The sequence below is a fragment of the Osmia bicornis genome, chromosome 8 (assembly GCF_907164935.1).
Source record: "Osmia bicornis bicornis chromosome 8, iOsmBic2.1, whole genome shotgun sequence".
Lineage (NCBI taxonomy): Eukaryota > Metazoa > Arthropoda > Insecta > Hymenoptera > Megachilidae > Osmia > Osmia bicornis.
Window position 1 is genome coordinate 2,239,136 of NC_060223.1, and position 21,777 is coordinate 2,260,912.

At 37.3% G+C, this 21,777-nt stretch overlaps 3 protein-coding genes and 1 long non-coding RNA gene across 8 annotated transcripts; 2 read left to right on the plus strand and 2 right to left on the minus strand.

Moving 5' to 3' along the window:
- Window positions 1-671: 671 nt before the first annotated feature.
- LOC114880138 (calcium release-activated calcium channel protein 1-like) lies at window positions 672-7,955 on the minus strand. Of its 2 annotated transcripts, XM_029195800.2 has the most exons (3): window positions 4,934-7,955; window positions 4,535-4,831; window positions 672-2,412 (listed from the first exon to the last, which is right to left on the minus strand). In XM_029195800.2, exons 1-3 carry the CDS (start codon window positions 5,120-5,122, stop codon window positions 1,921-1,923), a joined length of 978 nt encoding a protein of 325 aa, XP_029051633.1. In that variant the 5' UTR covers window positions 5,123-7,955; the 3' UTR covers window positions 672-1,920. The 2 variants fall into 2 exon arrangements, with proteins under 2 accessions (XP_029051633.1, XP_029051632.1); XM_029195799.2 differs by having other exon boundaries at window positions 4,535-7,955.
- LOC114880141 lies at window positions 2,187-4,528 on the plus strand. Its single transcript, XR_003790040.2, has 3 exons — window positions 2,187-2,279; window positions 2,346-2,773; window positions 3,157-4,528. It is a non-coding gene; the product is annotated as an uncharacterized LOC114880141 (long non-coding RNA).
- A 103-nt stretch (window positions 7,956-8,058) lies between the features above and the next one.
- On the plus strand, window positions 8,059-10,997 carry LOC114880140 (homeobox protein 4-like). 4 transcript variants are annotated; one of them, XM_029195803.2, is made up of 5 exons: window positions 8,081-8,465; window positions 8,545-8,672; window positions 9,340-9,578; window positions 9,650-9,934; window positions 10,022-10,997. In XM_029195803.2, the coding sequence occupies exons 2-5, from the start codon at window positions 8,667-8,669 to the stop codon at window positions 10,242-10,244; spliced, it is 753 nt and encodes a 250-aa protein (XP_029051636.2). In that variant the 5' UTR covers window positions 8,081-8,465; window positions 8,545-8,666; the 3' UTR covers window positions 10,245-10,997. The 4 variants fall into 4 exon arrangements, with proteins under 4 accessions (XP_029051638.2, XP_029051636.2, XP_029051635.2 ...); XM_029195805.2 differs by lacking the exon at window positions 8,545-8,672 and having other exon boundaries at window positions 8,059-8,146; XM_029195802.2 differs by having other exon boundaries at window positions 8,081-8,672.
- On the minus strand, window positions 10,825-20,924 carry LOC114880134 (fatty acid synthase). Its single transcript, XM_029195787.2, has 19 exons — window positions 20,216-20,924; window positions 19,897-20,147; window positions 19,472-19,703; window positions 18,717-19,135; window positions 18,339-18,632; window positions 18,061-18,268; window positions 17,818-17,978; window positions 17,425-17,742; window positions 16,633-17,138; window positions 16,248-16,552; window positions 15,785-16,183; window positions 14,675-15,705; window positions 14,377-14,612; window positions 13,613-14,309; window positions 12,700-13,531; window positions 12,157-12,629; window positions 11,830-12,084; window positions 11,502-11,756; window positions 10,825-11,319 (listed from the first exon to the last, which is right to left on the minus strand). Exons 1-19 carry the CDS (start codon window positions 20,397-20,399, stop codon window positions 11,128-11,130), a joined length of 7,248 nt encoding a protein of 2,415 aa, XP_029051620.2. The 5' UTR covers window positions 20,400-20,924; the 3' UTR covers window positions 10,825-11,127.
- Window positions 20,925-21,777: the final 853 nt, after the last annotated feature.

Below are 21,777 nucleotides of genomic sequence, written 5' to 3' on the forward strand. Positions count from 1 at the left end.
TGCAGTTCGAACAATTAATACAATTTATACGAGCAATTAATACCTCACATATAAAATACACTTTTTGATACGATTTTCATTAGTTTTTGTATAAAACTGCGATCCTTACCGTGCTTCATTCATTTACCTGTCCATAGCACAAGCAATTCATTGTGCGTCCTAAGGAAATGATTTTTAGACAAACCAGAGAAATATTTGTTTCAGTAATAAGATAAAAAGACATGCAAGTAACAAAGTATATTTTAACTACTTCCGTTGAAATAAAAAGGAGAAAAAAGTAAAAACAGCAAAAGAAGATTTGGTTATCTTTAGTAGAAATTCAGAAAACTTAAGACTCACTTTACAGTTCATTGTAATGGTACTTGCTTTTTCTTTCTTCAAATAAATTAACGTACATTATCATACAGGGTTCATTTTTCTGTGATGTACGTTTTATAACTTCTTTCTTTCCACTGTACATACTGTTAACATTATACAATAATTTTATATCAGTTATTTCTCGCCTATCCTGTAATCCAGTTTACTGTATAAAATTATTAAACGCATAAAAAGGGAATCTCTATGATCAGAGACATTGTGTAATATAGGGCAGGTTTCAATATCTTCGTTATTGCATGCAAAAGAAAGGTCGATGCAACAAGAATTTTAAAAGGAAAACACTTGTATACTCCTCTTGCTTCGATTGCACTTCTTCGTTTAATTTAATATAATTCTCTTTCTTTTGTTTTTGTACAAACAGAATTTGAAGCATAATAATGTAGAAAATATCAACTGTAAGATTATACAACTTAGTTTATGGTGAAAATGAAAGGAGTATAAGAAGAAATTCTATTCCCCTTCTCACAACTTATTATAAAGAACCACGTTTTCATTAACGAGAGTCTTCAAGTCTGACAAATTATTTATTTGACTAGGATACCAAGAACGGAGGCATGTACATAAATCACACGTATTCGATTGTCCTTCAGTTTTCCCACAAACTAAGTGACAAAATGAAAAAATATATATATATAATATAATATATTAGTGATATGATGTATGAAATAAAAAAGCAAAGTAAAGAAGAATATACATTTAAAGAAGAAATCGGAAATTAAGTCATAAATAGAGTTATAATTAAATGCTAAATAATTATAGTTGATATTATTAAGAGCACTTTGCTTGTACTGTTGCAATTCTCGACTTGCATGTGTACAGCTATGTACATTTATATATATATATATATATATATATATAATATATATAATATATATATATAATATTATATATATATTATAAAAAAAAAGATCATTTTCACATGATCGCGTTAAATAAGTAAACTTATTGAATAAACATACATGTGTTCTTTTTCCATCGCTTTTATACATATACATATATCTGTTCTGATAGCCTACATACTATGTTATTTTATTTCTCAGTTGTTTACAATTAATACGGTTTGGTACGTAATGGACCCTTTTAAGAGTACAGTATTGGCCACGTTATCACCCACATATCTGCATTAAGCTAATATTTGCTTCTTTACTATATCACATAATTTATTATCTTCATAAGAGTTACTTATATTAGATAACACAAATTCTAAAAATATGCAAAAGTTTTAATCATAGTATTTTGCGTAGCTCTGATAATCATCTATTTGAATGAAACAAATTATGTACAGTACAAATGGCCATTATAATGATCATTTTTAGTGAGAAAAAGATGACATAATCAGTACACAATTATTTCATTAAAGATAGCAATTTCTACAGAATAACTGACGTCATTGTACAACATTTGTTTTGCATTCAATCTTATTATTAAGTTCATCTTACCATGTTCATAAGATTGGATACAAAAGAATTACACGAAACAAGGTAATCATTTAGCTGAATCAGAGTTAATTTACCAAACGAGTTAATGTGAAAGCCTACCGTTTTATACGCTGCTCTGTCCCATCGTCACGTTATCTAAATTCCTTTTAATACTTTCCAATTCGTTCATATCAGAGACGGATGATTCACATTTATAAACTACCAACGAATGATAAAAGTGAACAGCGAATGCAATGAACACTATGAGCACCGGTATCACTATGATAGTACTGGCAGTAGCTGCGGTGAACGAGTAATCCCAGAATTTCACCCAACAGAGTATGGCTACCTCTACTAGGAACAGAAACAAACCTAATACCGTGGAAAATGCCCATGCTAATTCGATAAAACCCCGCATTCTTTCGTGCGGTGATTCCGTAACGAGACGCGACATGTGAAGTTTACTGACAGCCTCGATATTGGGTAATAAATATGTGCTTATCATTAAAGCAAAGATGTGTACTGATACTAGAACGGTTGTGCAAACAGCGAATATCACAAACAGCCATTCTGGGACCGCGGTTGGCTCGTTTATCTGTAATTCCACCATAGCCACCTGGAAAGATAAAGAAGAGAAGAAGAGATTTACCATTTTAATACCATCCAATAAAGGCAAGTATTTCTAAGAAATATTTTACACATCAACCTTGGAGCTGTACGAATAGCTGTCTAAAGCTATTCTTGAATTGCACGGTTCTTCTTGGAATATGTAATTTCAGGTGCTTATAATGATGGATGGTCGAAACTTCTTACGAGTTATTATGCTGTTCAAGAATACTTCAAAGTCCTCGTGAAGATTTTCAAGGTTTATTGCAACCTTAACACGTTAAATGCCGCAATGATAATTATTGTTAATATTAACATTACTTCTGGCTACTTCATTCACCCACCAAATATCCGCAACCATAACTATAGAGGTAGTATATCCTTTAAGGGGTTGCACCTAGTTAGGAGGCCGGAAAAAGGCGATTTTTTAAGTATTTTTTTTTTGTAAAGACGTTGCATTTATTTACATTGAATTAAGTTGATCTTCACGTATACACTAATATATGTATATATTTTTTTCAAAATATTGATTTAGTTAATATAAGGTAAAACCTTGTCTTTAATCGAAGGTTTTTTCGATCCGATCAATATTATTCATTTTATAAACAATTTAAAACGAAATTTTTTGTCGAAAATGCCAATTTTTTGTTGAGAAGCCGCCATTTTGTTCAAATGTGATATTTTGCTTATTCCTTCGATTAAAGACAAGATTTTACCTTATATTAACTAAATCTTCATTGCTTTTTGATTTCAGATGATCCATCCAGTCCAGAGATATCTTGCTCACTGCAAGACGCCTTCTTTTGGGGGTGCTCTTGGAGATCGACCCTAGCGGCTCGATAAATCAATATTTTTGTAGAAAAAAAAAATATGAGTATCAACTTAATTCAATGTAAAAAGATTCATTAAAATAAATGCAAACGTCTTTCCAAAAAAAATATTTGAAAAATCGCATTTTTTCGGCCTCCTGACTAGGTATAACCCTTTAAGTGCTTAATACTTTTGATAAACGGACCATACGTGTACGTAATTACAATATGTGATTCTTATTCCGTTTAAAAATTGAAACATGTTTGTTCACGAACAATAGACTGTTAAATGCTTAAGGGATCTAATCTAGTAATTGTGTAAATACGTTTATAGCACTTAAAGAGTTAATTATACAATTGTACAATATTTGAGGTATCGAGCATCGATGTCCCTCATAATCAGTCAATGCGTTAATCACAGAGGACGAATGATTAGTAAACAAATACTAGTATTACTAGTTCTGTGTACGTACGCCGGTAATACTAGATCGAAGGCGGGTCCATTGAATGTTTGATAATCAATTATACGTTAGCGTGATGCTTATTGTTAAAAATGTGATATTTGTCTTATGTAATCACAGATGAGACCGAAGATTACACGGAATTGTCGTCCAAGTCTATTTAATGATTTTCAGGAAACAGTTGTATAATCCATCGCGGGTTCTCCGATTCTACAAATATACACACACACACAGGTTCTCCTTGGAAAAATTAACTCGACGAAGAATTTTTACCCGCTACGACCATTTGGAATTTACATCAACATCATTTTATTTTTTATCGCCAACGAGATGTTTCACGCATCGCAGGCATTCGATAATAATCGTACATCATCGATCAGATCATCAAAGAGACGCTTAATCGAGGAAACACGATAGACAAGGAATTTTTCAACAGAACGCAATAACATTAACCCTTGTTTCTTAAACATGCATGAATTTTGTCCAGGATAGTTCCAAGTGTAGTCATTTCTCGGAAACCAAAGTAAACAGACTCTCATTCACCCTTCTAAAAAAAAAAATGATTCCATAGTGGAATCCAGTCATACAAGGTCAATTTCCTCTATCAATTACTCGTTGAATAGCTTTCTATAGAAAACACGAAGACATTCAAATTTTCTATTACAATATCCTTAATTAATTAATATATGTCTCATTATATTTTCACAGTGGCATTCAACGTGTTAGTACTCATTTTGTAAGAAAACAGAAACCATGGTATTCTAAACAATTATAAATTATACCGTGCCATATTACATAGGTACGTTCCTTTTTTACTGCGTCATTTAACTACTTTTTGTTTGCTAAAGCAGATACCACTCACCATAGCAAATCCACTTAACAGTTCCGACGTTGTTGCGGTCGCTTTCAACTTAGCTCTGCTCATGTGAAGTCTTCGCCACGAGAGACCTTCGGGACCGTCTTGGTCTTCTGTGTGATGAGAAGATGGTGTTTGTGGTGGTTGAGATCCAGCACACGTACAGCAACATGTGTACGGTACATTGTTTCCTGAGATATGATTGTTCGAATGGGGACTCGAAAACGGAAGGCTGCCCATCGATCTCATATCTAATGCTACATAACGATTCTGTCTGTTTCTAGGCGATAGAACCAATTCACTCTGCGAAGGATACAACGTGCTTTTAGATGTGTGACAAGAGTAACTCAGATTATCACCGATTTGACTCTGTTTCGGGAGATAAGCGATAGAAGTTGGTCTTACTCTTTGATTTGCGTACGTTAATTGGGTAAAGTCGATCTGAGTCGATTTATTTAACTTTCCTGGTATATCCTCGATGCTCTTGTTCATCGGGGTCGCATTGATTTTTCGTTGTTTCTCATCTTGTATCGGTGCATTGTTCTTATTAGATGTATCCTTTTCAGCGAACGGACCGAGATTGTTGTCCGACATAGTTGCCGCGTCCTGGTTACGACGAGCCTGTCGCCAAATTCTTGCTGACCTGACACCTGACTGCGAAGAATAACCCGCCTACCTCATCAATGGTACACCTCGGTGAAACAAGTTCAAGGAATCGTGGCACAGTTCCTCGCGTTATTTAATTCACCAACACCTCAACCATTGTGTTTCCTTTCGAAAGGATTGGCTCACCGCGGCGCACGTTTAAACAATCACCGTGGCGATTATTGTACGTTCAAGTTCTTCCGTCTTGTTCCATGTCTTCGGTGGGACGTTCAATTACTTTGCGAACGGTATATCATATTATATTTTCCGTGAAAACACGACAGATCCTACCGAACGTTTATCAATATGATGCATCGTAGGCGCGACACTGAACGGTACAGCTGGCCGATGGTGTCAAGCAGCACATATTTCTCAAGATGTTATTTTAGAAAGAGAGACAAGCCAGCGTGCGTGGTATGGTGCACGCGTTTCAGTAATAGAGTGACGAACGGAGAAGGAGAAAAAAATAAGTAGCAACTGGATACCCGAACGACTCTGGAACACTGACCCAATCCCGCTATTGCATTGTCGAGAAACACCACATGACGTACATACCCGTCTGAATCATAACAGTAGTATTAATTGCCTCGGAGCCATATCGGACACATAATAACCGGCTACGGGCTGCCTTAACCGTGTATGTACGTGAGCGTTTCCCGACGAAGATGTGCACACGCCTCTCCTCTCTCACGTGTCCTCGCTGAAAGATGCGACTGCGGCCAATGACGCTTGTTTTTCTTGCCTTTGAGAATGAGATAAGGTAAAACGTATCTGGCCAGGTATCGAGACGCCGCCGGTAATAATGCAATTAATTTGCGGTTAAAGGGAAATCCCTGTAGCGGTTCTCATTTGCTACACTTTACTGCTACAATTTTTTTTTTTCTCCTTGATAAGGTGATAAATTTCTGTATTTCACGAATTCCATTATCATCATTTTGAGATACAGTGACGAACATGAAGATATTGAATGCCTCGGGGCTCACAAAAGGCCGGCATCATGTCTAATTTCACTGCGATAATTAACGAATTAATTATATACCTTCCTACACATTGTTAAATCATAAGGTATTCGATTAAAAATAATTATTGTAAGATTTACAAACGCACAATTTGCTTTCACTGTTAACAGGCGGCACGGTTCAAAATCACTTGCTCGCAGGATGTGTCTGAAATCGCGTAAATCGATTGAAACGAGACGCGCACTTTATATTTACAAGTGGCACGAGAATTTTTCTCGCATGCAGATAAGCAGAGGTTCGTGATGCACACGAAAGGTGCATTTATTGAAACGCATACTTTGGAATCGATGTGGAAAAACCACTTTCAATCGCAGCCAATACGGCGGAGGACGAGCTGGGATTATTTACGAAAGACCACCCGTCCTCGACAGCAGAAATAGCGGTTGCTTTTCCGCCTCTTTCGTATCTATCCAGTTCAGTGCAATCGTCATTGGTGCACGCGATGCATGAACAACATTTTTCTCAGGTTACCGGCACTTCAACATGTTGACTGCCATATCAGTTATCGTATTTATCAGAAAGGAAAATTAAAGAAAATTCTAAGTAGTATTGATATTATATTAATTTTGTAAGGTATCTAGCTGGAAACTCCACACTATGAACGCCATAGGGGATCACCGGTGTTACGAATCTAATATACTCGAATAACTAATAGTGGTAATTCCAAATTCTTCATTTTGAATGTCCAAAGAAAATGTATTTTATATTAAGCAGCCACTTTAGACACTAAAACATATTACGTGCTTTTTGTATTCCGCGTAACAAGCAAAAGATGACGTAGGACAGGTTTCAAGAAACCGTGTGAATGTATGCCATCGACGATTTATAGAAAAAGATTTATCTATCTACAGTCTCGTTTGCATTCTCGATTGTGCACGTTTAGAATAGGAACTTCTTGAGTAAGTAGCTAGGAAAACTGATAAAATCATTGTGAAAAGCAATAATATAGTTCGTATTTTCCATTGATTTTTATTGTGTTTTGCACGACTGAAACATTCCAGTTATCTCACATACAAAGGCGTTACGTGGAAAGATTAGGAGATTGAGACTAAGGTCTGAATAAAAGTAGCATAATGGTAAAAGGCAATTTTTTTTTCGTTTCCTATGTCACGTGTCGACCTTTCATAGTTAAACTGGTTCTAAACTACTGTCAAATTGAAAATACATGCAGACAACAAAATAACATCGAGCAAAATTCACAGTAAAATATTTTCATTGTCTTAATAAGTAATAATACATATAATAATTTAATTGTAAGAGAATCTTAATTTCTTATTAACTTCACAGCCAGGTTTTATAACATTTATTTTCCAGATTATTCAAGAAAGGAATACTAAAAAATGTATGATTGTATTGTTTATAACATGAAATTGTAAAATGTAGAGCATATCTGCTCCTACAACCAGGCAACAAAGAATTCTCGCAGCGGTGTATATCCGGTTGCAGTTTTCAAGGTGCAATTGTAAACTGTTGCACATTTATCGATAAATGTTGTTAGTGTTGGGCAACTTAATGATATTTCTATCCGGACTGTCATAAATCTATTAGATTATATTTAGTGCATAATGTACAGTATAATATAATACATCTAAAAGTTTATGCAGAAATTGATATAATTATATGGTTTGTATTCCTTGCTTTCAAATTTTTTTAAAAATAAATATATATTATAAAGATAATTCGCGAAGAATTAAATACTTTTTATAATCAAAATGTTATTCCAGTTAATTTGATATTAAAAACGTAATGCAATTGCATTTACATATTTTTTCGCAACATTTGTTAATGCGAGAATATTCCAGCCATTTGTAGAAAAGACTTGTTTCACCGCGGCACGATATGCGCATGCGCAAAGTTTTCATAGTAGCCAAACTCACAAGCCTCAGTTTGGATGTATGGTTGCTAAGATCACTGTGTGTTATTGTCGTTTGAGGCAGTTAATCTCATAGTTTGTGTATATACAATTTGAATAATTCTTGTGTGTATTTGTTTAGTAAAGAAAGCATCACATAAACTGTTTATCATATAACATTAATTGACTTCTTCTATACGCTTAACGGATTGGTCCATTGTGATACTGTGAGGGACAAAAACAAACAACTGGTTCTGTGCGATCTTTCTCGAATGGTGCATCAAATATCATAGAGCAAGTTGTCGATAAATATATCACAACTCATCAGATTCCAAATCTTTTCTGCATACGTTAACAGACGTATGCATTGTTTTACAGAAACGTGTTCATTTTGTGATCAGCTTATAAGTGAACGATAGAGGTTAGCGTCTGGCCGAGTTGAAGAATTTGTATCGTACGACGAAGTCTTGAAGCATATTTATTGTACATTTTTTTTATAGCTGTGCCAAAAGCATATGTTACACAACACGAATGCTTTTGTGAAATTGTACGGAAGCATTGCTTTGTTACGACGCAAACTCTAAGCCTGAAGCGCGTTCTCTAGAGCTCTCAGTGGTTCTAAATGACAGTAGGCACTTCATTATTTATAAATTTTATACACTAATTTAAAGGGCTGAACTTTACTGACTTTACTTCAGGGGCCAAAAAATTATGGCGTTTTTTTTTTATCTTCTTGAAGTATTTAACGAGTAGAATCTAAAAATCCTAGTTTTAAGACACGGAATCCATCGGTTCAGAAGTTATGCGTGTGTAAAACTGAGCGTTTTTAGTGTATTTGACATGTTACTTCGACGCCATATTGCCTGTTGTCGTCCAATGAATGGAGTCACCGTCGGTAAAACAGAATTATGTATACATAAGTGGCGGCCTAAACCTGGTATATCTAAGGTTAGTTTTTTTTTTTTATAAACAATATCCCCTCGGATTTGATAGGAATTGATGTTACTCACACCCAACGAATAGAGTTTAACTGGCGGCCGGCAAAGGATTGGATGCGGGGAAGAGTCAATTTGGCGTCAAAATAACCTGTCAAATACGCTACAAACGCTCACTTTTACACACGCATAACTTCTGAACCAATGGATTCCGCACCTTAAAACTTAGATTTTTAGATTCCACTCGTTAAATACTTTAAGAAGATTAAAAAAAAGGCCATAATTTTTGGGCCCCCAAAGTAAAATTCAACCGTAACATTATCTATGCAGTATCAAATGTATTTTCCTCCTCCGGTTTAGAATGCAATGGGAGGAGCAAATCTTCGTACACCTTCGTCCATATTTCAACACATGATGGGTCAACAAAGTACATCACAATCTGGGCCATGGTTACAAATGCCACAAGTGCCTCCAATGTCAATATCATGGAGTTTGCCAGCCATGCAGCAACCTGAATTAGTCAGATTTACTGGTGGACCAAGTTTTGAACCTATTGCCCACCAGAAGAGAAAATTTGAAACACCTGATCTGTTGGATACGTATGTAACATAAATATATATTATAATACTTGATGTTTCAATTCTATATCTAATAAATTATAATATTGCAGGAGGCAGACAAAACAATTCATAACGGAAGAAAAAATGGCTGCGCACTTCAAGGATCTGCACATTAGTTCTAGTTTTCAGTCACACTCTTCGGTAGCATCAACTTCAACAGCTGGTATACAACCATCGAACCTCCCTAAGGAGCTGAACATGGAACTAGACATGGATGCAGCTAATGTTGTTGATGCAGATCAAACGAAATCTGGACATCCCAGATTGATTCTATCCGAAGAATTAAAAAGACTCCAACAGGAACCCATTCTTCCATCTTCTTTGTTATCCAAATTGTAAGTATAAGTTATATGTTACAGTTTCACAGAAATACAATTTAGTTTAGTAAAGTTGATAAAAGCTTTAAAGATTTTCTCTTTCAGAGAGAGGCCCTCCATGGCTCTAGTTCTTTGGGAACCACCAAACAAACATTTACGTATCTTACCAACGCGAGATACACCGACTCCTATACCAAGTGCGTCCGACGATAACAATAACAATAATAATAATAATAACAACAACAACAACAACAATAATGAAACTATGTCTGATCTAAATCAAACAGTATCAAGTAATCGCTTAGTTTTTGAACCAATGGAATTATGAAGGTAATTCACTGGCATATTGCATTCACATTTTCGTATACTGTTAGAAGAGGAAGAGGAAAAAGAAGAAGAAGGATACGATATTGTGTTCTAAAATGTATGTAAATTAGGTGAAAAAAAAAAAAATCTGTCATACCTTATATTTTTTATTCGATACTGTTGCACTTGTGGAGTGTTGTAAAATAATAGGTATGAAGCCTTCTTATCGAATGAATTGGTTAACTAATTATTCACTGAGGTTTTGTTACAATTATGTCTTTGAGTTAAAGAAATAAAAATACAAAAATAGTCATAATCAGATAATCAACTTCGTTTTGTATGTTAAATATGATTTGCGTGCGTATATTATACACAGGAAAAAAAATAGAAAAAAAAGGAATTTATTCATTAATAAATGCGTTCACGGATTTAATGTAAAACTCAGTATTATTGTAATCATTATTAACACATTAAGCCAAATAATTCGATAGATATTAATTTCTTCTATGTTTGGAGTGTTATGTTGGATAGTTTGTTTCGTTATAAAAAGGAAAGTACGATTTAAGGAAATGGAATGCATAAGGAATGTATAAAACTAAAAATACAACTTGGTAGTTTTATTTCTATACTGTATGTATACAATGTAATGTTAAGGCCATCGTATGAAGTACAATTCAATTCATTGTATGAATGACATTTCGATTATCGCGAATAAATCTGATATGTTTTTGGATGTATGTTGATTTTGCATAAAAACATGACAAGATTTTATTAATATTGAGTTTTTCATTTATTTGTTATGAATGAAAGGTACATAGAAAAAAATGATAGGTATTGTTGAAAAAAAGAATTAAATATGTGCAATCTCCTGCTCTTTTGGGGAAAGTTGAGTGATTTACGTTTCATTATGTCAAACCCATGAAATTGGCGCCTTTGCCTTCTAAATTCATGTCAGAGGAGACAAGGTTTAGAGTATTTTTAAATGTTTCATTGTCATCTAAAGGTTCGCCATTAATTGCTGCTGTGACTTTACTATTATCCAGCATTGAAATGTGATTACCTTCGACCACGTATACGTTCACTTTTCCATATGTTAACTGAAAATTGTTTAATTTAAACACTTGAATGAACCCTTTACTAAAGAAATTTGATTAAAAACTAATGGTGCATGAAAATACTAATTCTAACACTACATTTAACCTGTCATCATTTTATGTACCATACTATCTAAAGTTAAGCAATTAATAACTATTGTAAGAATGTGTTTAGGGTATCTTACCTTACTGCAACCATAAGAAAAATCATCAAGCTGCACAGCTTGCAATGTTGGTTTTAATAATGTGATAGGTGTTCTAAGAGGTGGCAAAGAAGTGGGATTATATTTATCTATAACACATAGACGATTGAACAGGAATGTGGAAAATGTTTTCTGATTTTCAGAGGTGTAAACTTTAAGAACTTCTGGGGGTGTGTGTTGAACCATTTTCTCTAACTTTTCATACCACGTGGTGCAGTTGTTCAATTCCAATTTGAACTGTAAAAGTACACGAATTATATATTGAATATCCAGCATTAGTTAGGAGAAATTATAAAATCTTATACCCTACCTCTGCTATGGTAGTTGACTTGCAGACATTTAGTATATCAACCAAGAATTTGTCCTGCAATTCCTCATGTGTAGAAGCTTCGAAATGAGTTTCTTTTATGGCTCTCATGTAATCAGGAGATCCATCAATTAAAATTAGATGACCGACTAGGCCATGGGCTTCTAATCTCCTTACAAGTTCAATAGCTATTATTGATCCATATGAATATCCAACGATTACGAAGTCTCTGCGACCCTTACTCCTTTCCAAAACATGCTAGAAACAAAATAGAAAATATATAATATTCTTTCTGTTCAGCTTTGTCGATACTTTAATTAAGATACAAACAGGTAAGAGACGTTCTGCCATCTCCTCTACAGACTGATCTGTGTCGTATATTTTTAATTGCAAAACAGTGGCTGGGAACTTCAAAAATGGTATCAATGGGTAGAAAATAGAAGCAGATCCTTCGATACCCGGTATAAGGAATATTTCGTTCTTCTTTTCTCCACATTTAATGGGAAGTTCGATGCAGGGTTCAGTATTTAATGTAGACACATTCAATGTCTTCATCAGTAGCCTCATACCACTTAAGTGTTCCGTTTTAACGACAGATTTTGTGACCTGTTTCTTCTGTTTCTTTGTGTCTTTGGCAGACATCTCGACGAGTTTAGCTATATTCAGTACTCGAATATCTTGTGCAGTTAGGAATACTTCAAAGTCTCGTTCCAGGGTCTGTTTGATTTCAACAGCCATCATAGAATCCATTCCAAGTTCAGCTAAGGAAGTGCTCTGACTCACTGTCTTCAGGTCCTTTATACCTAAAGACAAAAACAAGAGCTTACAAGTTTTGTTCTGCATAATAATTTAAGGATAAAGATGGATATGTACTCATGATATTCATCACTGCTTCTAGAACGTTACTAGCCTCACTGGCACTAGGACGTTTCTCTGCAACTACCATGCTAGCCACAATAGGTCTGCTCTGCGATAAAAATTTATCCAATTCCTCCAAACACGAGGACACCTTCTGTTGTAACGTCCCACCAATTATGAGCTCCTGTTTGTTTTCCCACATCTCTGCAGCTAGACCAACTTCTCCTATGACTCCCCATTCAATAGCCATACCTGGCAGACCTTCCTCTACCCTCTTCTCGCAGATCCTCTCTGACACAGAGTTACCCATGCCATAATTTGTCTGTCCATTCATTCCTCTTCCACAAGAAAGGGAAGAAAATACCACAAAGTGGCGAAGCTTTGGACAAATCTTCCTGGAGACCTCATCCAGTTTCTTAGTAATCCCAGCCTTTGGCTTCATGCTCTCTTCAAAGTTCTTCTCAGTCTGGTTTACAATTAGACAATCTTTCAATATAGCTGCAAGGTTGAAGATGCCATCCACTGGTGCCTGTTTCTCTGCTGACCTCAGAGTAAACTCGCAGTCGTTCGTTTTTGAAAGATCCACACCAGAGATTATTAGAACCTTCACTCCATACGATTTCCATGTTTCTGTCCTCATTCTTTGGTAGCCGTTCTTAATACCACCGCGTGATACTATTACTAGATTCATAGCCCCACGTATAACTAACCAGTCAGCTACTTCTAGACCCAATCCACCTAATCCTCCCACGATTACATAACTCTTGTTTGGTGATGCGTTGAATCGCGGGTAAGCGGATATTGGGGTGTTTAAGGGTTCCTTTTCATCCCCCACTTTGATTAAAATCTGTGGACAAACTTTGGAAATGTAGATTCTTTAAACAATGCAAATATAAATAACGGCAATTAAGTTAATTGAAACAATCACCTTTCCAATATGTTTTCCAGCTGCCATGTACCTGAATGCGTCCTCTACTTGATGTTTCTCAAAGCATTTTCTGATCAAAGGCTTGACAGCCTTGGAGTGTAAGTAACTGTTAACAAAATGATGCAGCTCCTCTTGTAGTTTGGGTATAACACCATTGATCATGCTGTCCAGCATGATCCCATGGAAGCTAATTTCCTTTAAGAATATCTCCATTCCCAGTGGATTGTTAGAAGCCAGATCGAATTTGCCAATTTCTAGAAAACGACCTCGGTAACACAAACATCTAACCGATGCCAGAAGCTTGTCCTCGGATAAGGAATTCAAAACAATGTCTACTCCTTTGCCATTCGTCTGTTTCATCACCATCTGTTCGAAACTTGTGTCTCGAGAGTTGCCAATATGATCATCATCGATACTGGGGAACGTTTCTCTGATGAATTTACGTTTTTCAGGTGTTCCCACCGTGGTGAAGACTTCGCATCCTTCGGCGAGAGCGATGTTGATGGCAGCTTGACCCACTGCGCCACTACCACTGTGGATCAACACTTTTTCGCCTTTTCTCAACTTTCCAAAATGGAAAAATGCATAGAAGACTGTGAAATAGGCGCTTGGAACAGTTGCTGCATCCTCCAGTGACCATTCATCTGGCACTGGCCAGAGATTGAAATTCCCAGCAGTAACAAGGTTGGTGATTGCCCTGAAGAACAAGATCATTTATTTAAAAAATATTCTATTGGATAGATTACGTGTAAAATGAATCTTACCTGCTGTCGACGAATCCCATCACTCGACGTCCATTTGAGTCTATCCCACTGAACTCGAATCCAATCAGACAATCTCTCATCAGTCTGTCTTTCGTGATGGCCTCTGGCATCAGTTTACCAGTAGCCAACATCACGTCTCTGAAGTTCAGAGATGAATACACCACCTTCACAAGATTCTTGTCACCCGGTTGGATCGCACCTTGCATCCATCGGATGGAACTCAAGTCGCCTCTTACCTATGAAACAATTTTAAATAAGTTTCAAAGATTATGGCTGTGAATATTGTACATTTACTCACTTTTAAGTTGGCATAGCCATGAAAAACTGGAATTGAGTTCAATGGAGGGTAAGGTACGTGCCTGTACGTGCCCCAGATCTTGCCTGGTCTCAAAATGTTTATAGCAATGTCAATATCAAGCTGCTTGGCATAAAATGGATCGTTCAATGAAAACTTTGGAGCATTCTTATCTTGAATTATTACTGCCTTTGCAATTTCACCGTTGGGTTCTCTTCTCAAGCACTTGATCAAGCCCAAGGCACCGTTTTCCAGGTCACCCTCTCCTACTAAGACTAATCTCACCGTCTCATTGTTCTCTCGTTCCTCATAATTCTTCAAGGTCTCCTTCACTTTCCCCAGCCAGCTAAATTCATTGTTGTTCACATACACGACTTCTGTCCTCTGAGGGGGCTTCTCCTGTTTCTTCAGTAATAAGAGTGTCTCATCGTTGAGACTCTTCTCCAGTACAATGTTCAGCCCACACCTCTGCAGATACAAATAAGCGTTGTTGTTGATCATAGTTTCTCGAATTAGAATGAAACCATAGTCTGTGATCGCGAGCAAAAGTTGCTCGAGAATATCGTGTCTCTTCTTTGAGAAGATGTTATAGGCAGCTGCCATGAAGATGCTACCGTCTTCAGGCAATTTGTTCGGTTCTATGATAGTAACATTCTCTGGTAGTGATATTTTCTCACATCTTTTTGATTCTGCAGCCAAAACCATATTTAGACGAAACATTGGTAAATCCCCTAACACTTTTACGAAGACAGGAGCCAAAACTTCCTCGTCGAGTATATCGTCATCATGATTAACTAGTTCCATGATCTTTGCATTGGGTATTATGTTACTGTCTAAAGCAAGATGAGTTGATAGAACGATCATCTCCTCCAGGGAGGTCTGTGCTTTGTCGCGGTTGGGCACGAACTTGTATTCCTCCAAAACTGGAACCGCCATCAGCTTACGTCTTTGAATAGCGCTGGCTTTTAATCCTCGTATCTCTATACCACCAGATATTACCGCGTCGTAGTCGTTGTACACCTGTACTGAGAATTCTGCAAAATCATATTTTTAATTAATGAAAGCAATTTTGATATCAGATACAATGAAGTTGACACAATATTTATAATGAACCATTAGTATCGTCAGTGAAGCAGCGAATTTTATCATTGTGCAATTTAACATCTATCACCAGCTTCTGTATCGCTGTGGGTACGTATAGAGCTCTGGTATCGATGCCCAACAATTTGATTTGTAACATGTTGTCCATAAAAGCAGCCCAGTTCTTCATCCAAGCGATACGTCCTCTTGTTCCCTTGATCGAAGCGCTCTTTAGGGCACGGAACAGCCCAGTGTAGTCATACCCACGGAGTTTCAGTTCTTTGTAGATATCTTTCTCGGTCAAGGCTTCCTCGTCGTCGATCTCTGTTAAGAACAGCGGCGCGATCTTTTCTTGCGACGGATTCGTCAGTTTACGAATTGTTCCTGATACTACTGTCGAGGAGCCTTCAGAGATCTCAAACTTTCCAGAACCTGAGGATTTATCAAATTAACATATTTGTCCTCATAAGAGTTAACATAACATAAGAAAGCCCACCTTTTTGAACCATTATTGTTAATTGAACGCTACCATTCGCTGGGATGGTGGTTGCACGTTCAAATTTGATGTTCTCAAACATAACTGGCACCTCATCGTACAACTTTCCTTCCAGTAAACTAATTGTTTCCCAGACTAAGATTAGATATCCTGTAGCTGGAACTAGATTTCTCCCGTCGATTATGTGGTGCATCATGTACTCGTAGTTCTCATCTTTAAGAGCGATTTCAACTGTTCGTTCCGATGTGGTTATTCTCTGACGTTGCGAATAGACTGGTACGAACCAGTCCTCGGAATGTTCCCACCTGAAACATGATGGGCTCTCATTAAACAATTTCTACTATTTAGAATGTCGAGATACCAAAATTATTACTTTGTTACTCACCTTATGTGAGGAGAGATCATGGGTGTCCCACGGCTGACAGGAAACTCAACGTGTGGGTAAATGTTTGCAAGCTGCGGCTGCAATCCGCAATTATAAACCTTCCCAAGAGCTTGCAAGAAGAACTCAGCATTGTCTTTGTGGCCACGTTGGGTTAGGGGTACATTGGTCACATTAGGGTCTAAGGACCTCTTCAAAATCGCTTGTAAGAGACCATGAGGCGCTATCTCTATGGTTATCGCATCAGCTGGTATCATGGTCGCGGTTTCCGCGAATAACACAGAGTTCAATAAATTATTGGTGTGATACTCGGCTGAGGAGTATTTGGCAGCTGGTGATGACCATTGATTACGTGGCACAGAGGTGCTCAGCCATTTGGAGCTTCGTGGTCTGGCTTCTGGTATCACTTTTCTCAAGTAGGCCAACAATTTTGGTCCTGCTTCAGCTATGTAACGACTATGGTAGGCGATGTTGCTGCATGGTACTTCCTTTGCAAAGATCTTATTGGCCTGAAACGTTCCATTGTCATTGATGAATTTAGAATTTACTGAATACCTCAATTTCAAATTATGATATGGATTATACAATGTGATTCTCTCGGAGCGCAACACAATAGCCGCCCCGCACAATGGAACCCTGCTGTGTTTGCGGGCAAAAAGACCCAGGAGGTCAAGTCGCCAGACCCAAGTCTTGGGTCCTCGACTTGACCTCCTGGGTCTTTTTGCCCGCAAACACAGCAGGGTTCCATTGTGTGGGACGGCTATTGTGTTGCGCTGCGAGAGAATCACCCTGTACCTGTAACTTGGCAACGAACTCCTTCATGGATTCAGCGGGACCACTTATGGTGGAGCTATCAGGGCCATTGTGGCATGCTACTTCAATATCCGGTGGACACATATCTTTTATGTCCTCGTATCCAAGACCAATTGCCGCCATAGATCCTCGAATCATTTTTGTCTCTATGGATGCCAAACCTCTAGAATACGCTGAAAGTATCATTTGCTCAGCGGTGAAGCATCCATCGGCATAAGCACAACCAAGTTCCCCGACAGAGTGACCGATTATGTTGTCCGGAACTATACCCACGGCGGTTAACAAATCAACGAGACCAATCTGTACAGAAATTACTCATTATAACCATGTATAAATAGCAATAATTCATAAAGAACAAATGTAAAATCCTTGTACTTGAATTGCAGCAATTCCAACAAAGGAGTTCAGGATATTATCAAATGTTTTTCTATCCTTGTTTGTGATAATGTCCACAATGTCGACGCCATGTGGTCTCAAAGCTGCATCACATTTTTTAATGGCTTGAGCAAAGATGGGGAACCTCATCAGTGCTTCACCTATTTTATTCATAAAAATAGAAATTACTATTGACTCCGCAGTTTCTTAATATTAATAGAAAGGATATTTTAATAGATGTACCCATGCCAGGCCACTGAGATCCCATTCCAGAAAATACAAACCAAACGGGTCTCTTCAAGCCAGAATATTCTTGAATTTCTCTTGGTGGTTTATCAGATATCTTAGAGCCTACTACTGTGTATCCTCTGAACAGGTGACCAGTTATATTCTCAGCATATACTTCATGGAGAAGTCTAATATACTCCACGTCTACAGGTATACTTTCCACCTGCAAAGTCATTTTCAATTAATGCTGTTTAGTTTAATGTATATATAAATTTGTGTGTAGTTTTAGTTACATAGTTTAGGAGAGTGTTCATCGCCTCCTCGGTGCGTCCAGATGCAACTACCAATCTAGGTAAATTATCAGAAGGTGCTCCATTGTTAACCTTCTCTTTGGCATAGGACTTTAGTAGGACATGGGCATTCGCACCACCAAAACCAAACGAGTTTATTCCCGCGTAGCCACCTTCCCATGGTGTTGGGTCTGTGACCACTTGGACCTTTCCTTCCTCGAAGCACTTTATACCCTTCATGGGGTTCTTAAAGTGTAAGTTTGGAGGGATCAAGCCAGTCTCCATTGCGATGACGATCTTAAAATATACAAATATTTAGTTTTTCTATCTAACCAATGAACATGGTTAGACGGTTTGATGAAATCTGTCTTTTTTTAACACCTTGGCGACTGAACAGAGACCACTGGCAGGCTCAGTGTGTCCCATGTTAGACTTAATAGAACCCATTTTAAGGGGTGTTTTTCTTCCTTGACAGAAGATACTGCTGATGGCATTCAGTTCTTCAGGATCACCGACGCTTGTCCCAGTACCATGAGCTTCCAAATAGGAGAGAATCGTTGGAGGGATCTTACACTCATTGTAGAAGTCTCTCAGAAGCATCTTCTGCACTTCGCTGGCAGGGAACGTGATACCCTGTTCCTTGTAACCATCGCAATTTGTCTTAGTGTAAACGACCTGGGCGTAAATCCTTCTGGCATTTTTCGCTTTCTGCAATACTATAACACTGACGGCCTCGCTGCGGACGTAGCCATTGGCTCTGGCGTCGAAGGACTTGCAACGACAGTCGCTGGACAGCACACCTGAAATTTCAATCTTATTACAATCTTATCCGTACACCCAAGCTTCTATTTAAATGATACTTGATGTTACGAGTTGCATTATGACTGCATTATTCATGCACCAATTAGAAATCATTTGTTACCACGTCGTATTACAATTCATCTAATTAGAAAGTAGATGGGCAGGCATGTTTAGAAACATGTCGATGGTGCATAAAAAAACTGAATGATTTGTTACTACCTCAAATGGCAATTCAGCTAATTAAACAATAATTTAGTTTTATAGCCGATTTTTAAATGTAGACAGCCTGACATAAAACAACCTATTAATTTTCAGGTGGATTGACGTTTTCCTACCTAAACGAGCGAATTGCAACGACACATAGGGATGAAGACATAGATTAGAGCCACCGACGATCACCGTGTCGCAGATTCCAGTTCGTATCATTCTGTAGGCATGATCCAATGCGAATAAGCTGGAACTACAGGCTGTGTCTATCGCATAAGATGGACCGTGTAATCCTAGGAAGTAGGAGATCCGGTTGGCCAACATGGCTCTGCTGCAACCGGTGATACCAAAGCCATTTGCCTAAGTATAACAGTAAGGACATTAAGTCTTATATTTCCTCAGATTGGCTAGCATAAAAAATTAACTGCTGTAGTGGACATTGGTTATTAGTAACAAAAACTTTAAAGTACATTTGTATTTTTAGAAATGGACACTTTCACCACAGCAGTCAACATGGTACCAAACTAATTCTATCATCTTTAAGGATATTTACTTGCAATTTCTCATAAAACCACGTCTTCTCTGACTCACTGATGCAAGAGCCTATAACAACAGCAGTGTTGGTTCCTCTAAGCTGTCTGGGATTGATCCCTGCATCAATGAGTGCTTCATAACTGTGCTCCAGCAGCATCCTGCACATGGGGTCCAACGTATGAGCTTGCTTATAATGGACACCGAAGAAGATAGCATCAAACTTAGACAAACCAGTCAGTTTACCACCATCCCGTGGGATCTCTGCGTGATCTATACAAATATTCCTGGTTATTTGGGCTTGGTGATCTTCTTAAAGCTAATAATTAAATCTCAATTACCTAGCCTCCATCTGGAATAATTCTCCGTGACCAGGTCCTTCTTATTCAGTAAGTTCGCCTTCAGTTCCATCACATTGTTACATTCCGGGAATCGACCGGCGATACCTGTGATCACCACCTCCTCCCCGGGTTCTGTAGCCGCATAGTTCACTTTCATAGCGTCCACTTGCATGTTGCAGGACATCTTGCTTGCCGGTTTCAAGGGAATACCACTGTACTTTGCTGGTTACCTCCTGCGGTTCTTCAAGTATTGCTCGATGCCAATGGAATCATACAGATGGATCCGAAGCAAACACTATACATACGTGGCACAGAAACAAGGAGTTAAGGAAGTTTGGAGTATTTAATTAGTATCACCAACGATGGACCATTCGCGAAGACTGAGGATATTGAGAACTTCTTATACAAGTCCTTAAGGAAAGGACTAAGAGAACTTAGGCTATTTAATCGGTATCACCAACGATTCTAACAACAGATTATTAACGCGATTGAAGGCCGGAGAAATTGAGAAGGACTTCTTATAACAATGCGGTTCCCCACCACTTAGGGCTATCGCGTTTCTTGTCTGAATAATTCCTGAGCTTCATCTGCATAATGATGTTCAGTCGAAATGACCTTTTTAAAGCTGGATCGATTGAATTCGTCGGCGGCAGAGTTCGTTAATACCGAGGAATCATTCACCCCTCTTTTATTTCGGATGCCACGTTTACCTTGAAGAAAGGAAAAATTACATATGCTGCAGTATATATTATAAATAAATAGTATGTGCGTTTGCGTATCCGTTCGATGGAAATAAGATATTTGTTTGCTTAAAAGTGAAAAACAATTATAAATTGAAGGAACAATGTACGGGTAGAAACTAAATAGTTAAATATTTATCTTTATTAACTAGAATTTTTTACAAATAATTTTCATCTCATTCAGATTAAACTCTGATCTAAGAACCATAAATGAAGTAAGAAATAATTTAATCTTCAAATAACATTGAGAATATACTATAATGAATAATAATTTGAAGAACATACTTTAAGACAAACGAATTAAAAAAAAAAAAAACAGAAAAAAACAGTTAATGATAACGCCCAAGTCTAGTCAAATGTGTCAAAGCAGAAAGCAAGAAATGGAATCGTAGCGGAAACTTCCGCTATTAAAGAGTCCGATTACAATTCATAGAAACGTGGCAAATGAAACAAAATTCTAATTTTACAACAACTTGAAATTGAATACTAATCATTGCTTTTCAATGAGTGTTTTTCAGAACGTATTCACTGGTCCCAATGAATATTCGTTAGTTGGACGTTACCAAATGTCAAGGGTTCGCCGGATGTCGCATTATTCTACATAATTATGTGCCCCGTTAGTGCCCCTAATTGCAATAGCGTATTGAAACTTTTTCAACAATGTCTAACTGTGCAACAATCATTCAATGAAACCTTACTCCTTCCATAATGTCATTATTATTGTATGTGCTACCAAAAGTTTCAACTTGATGGAATGGAGAGACCTATTATTTTATTGGTGCTGACATCTATGCAGAGGAAACGCTTATGCAAACAAGTTTC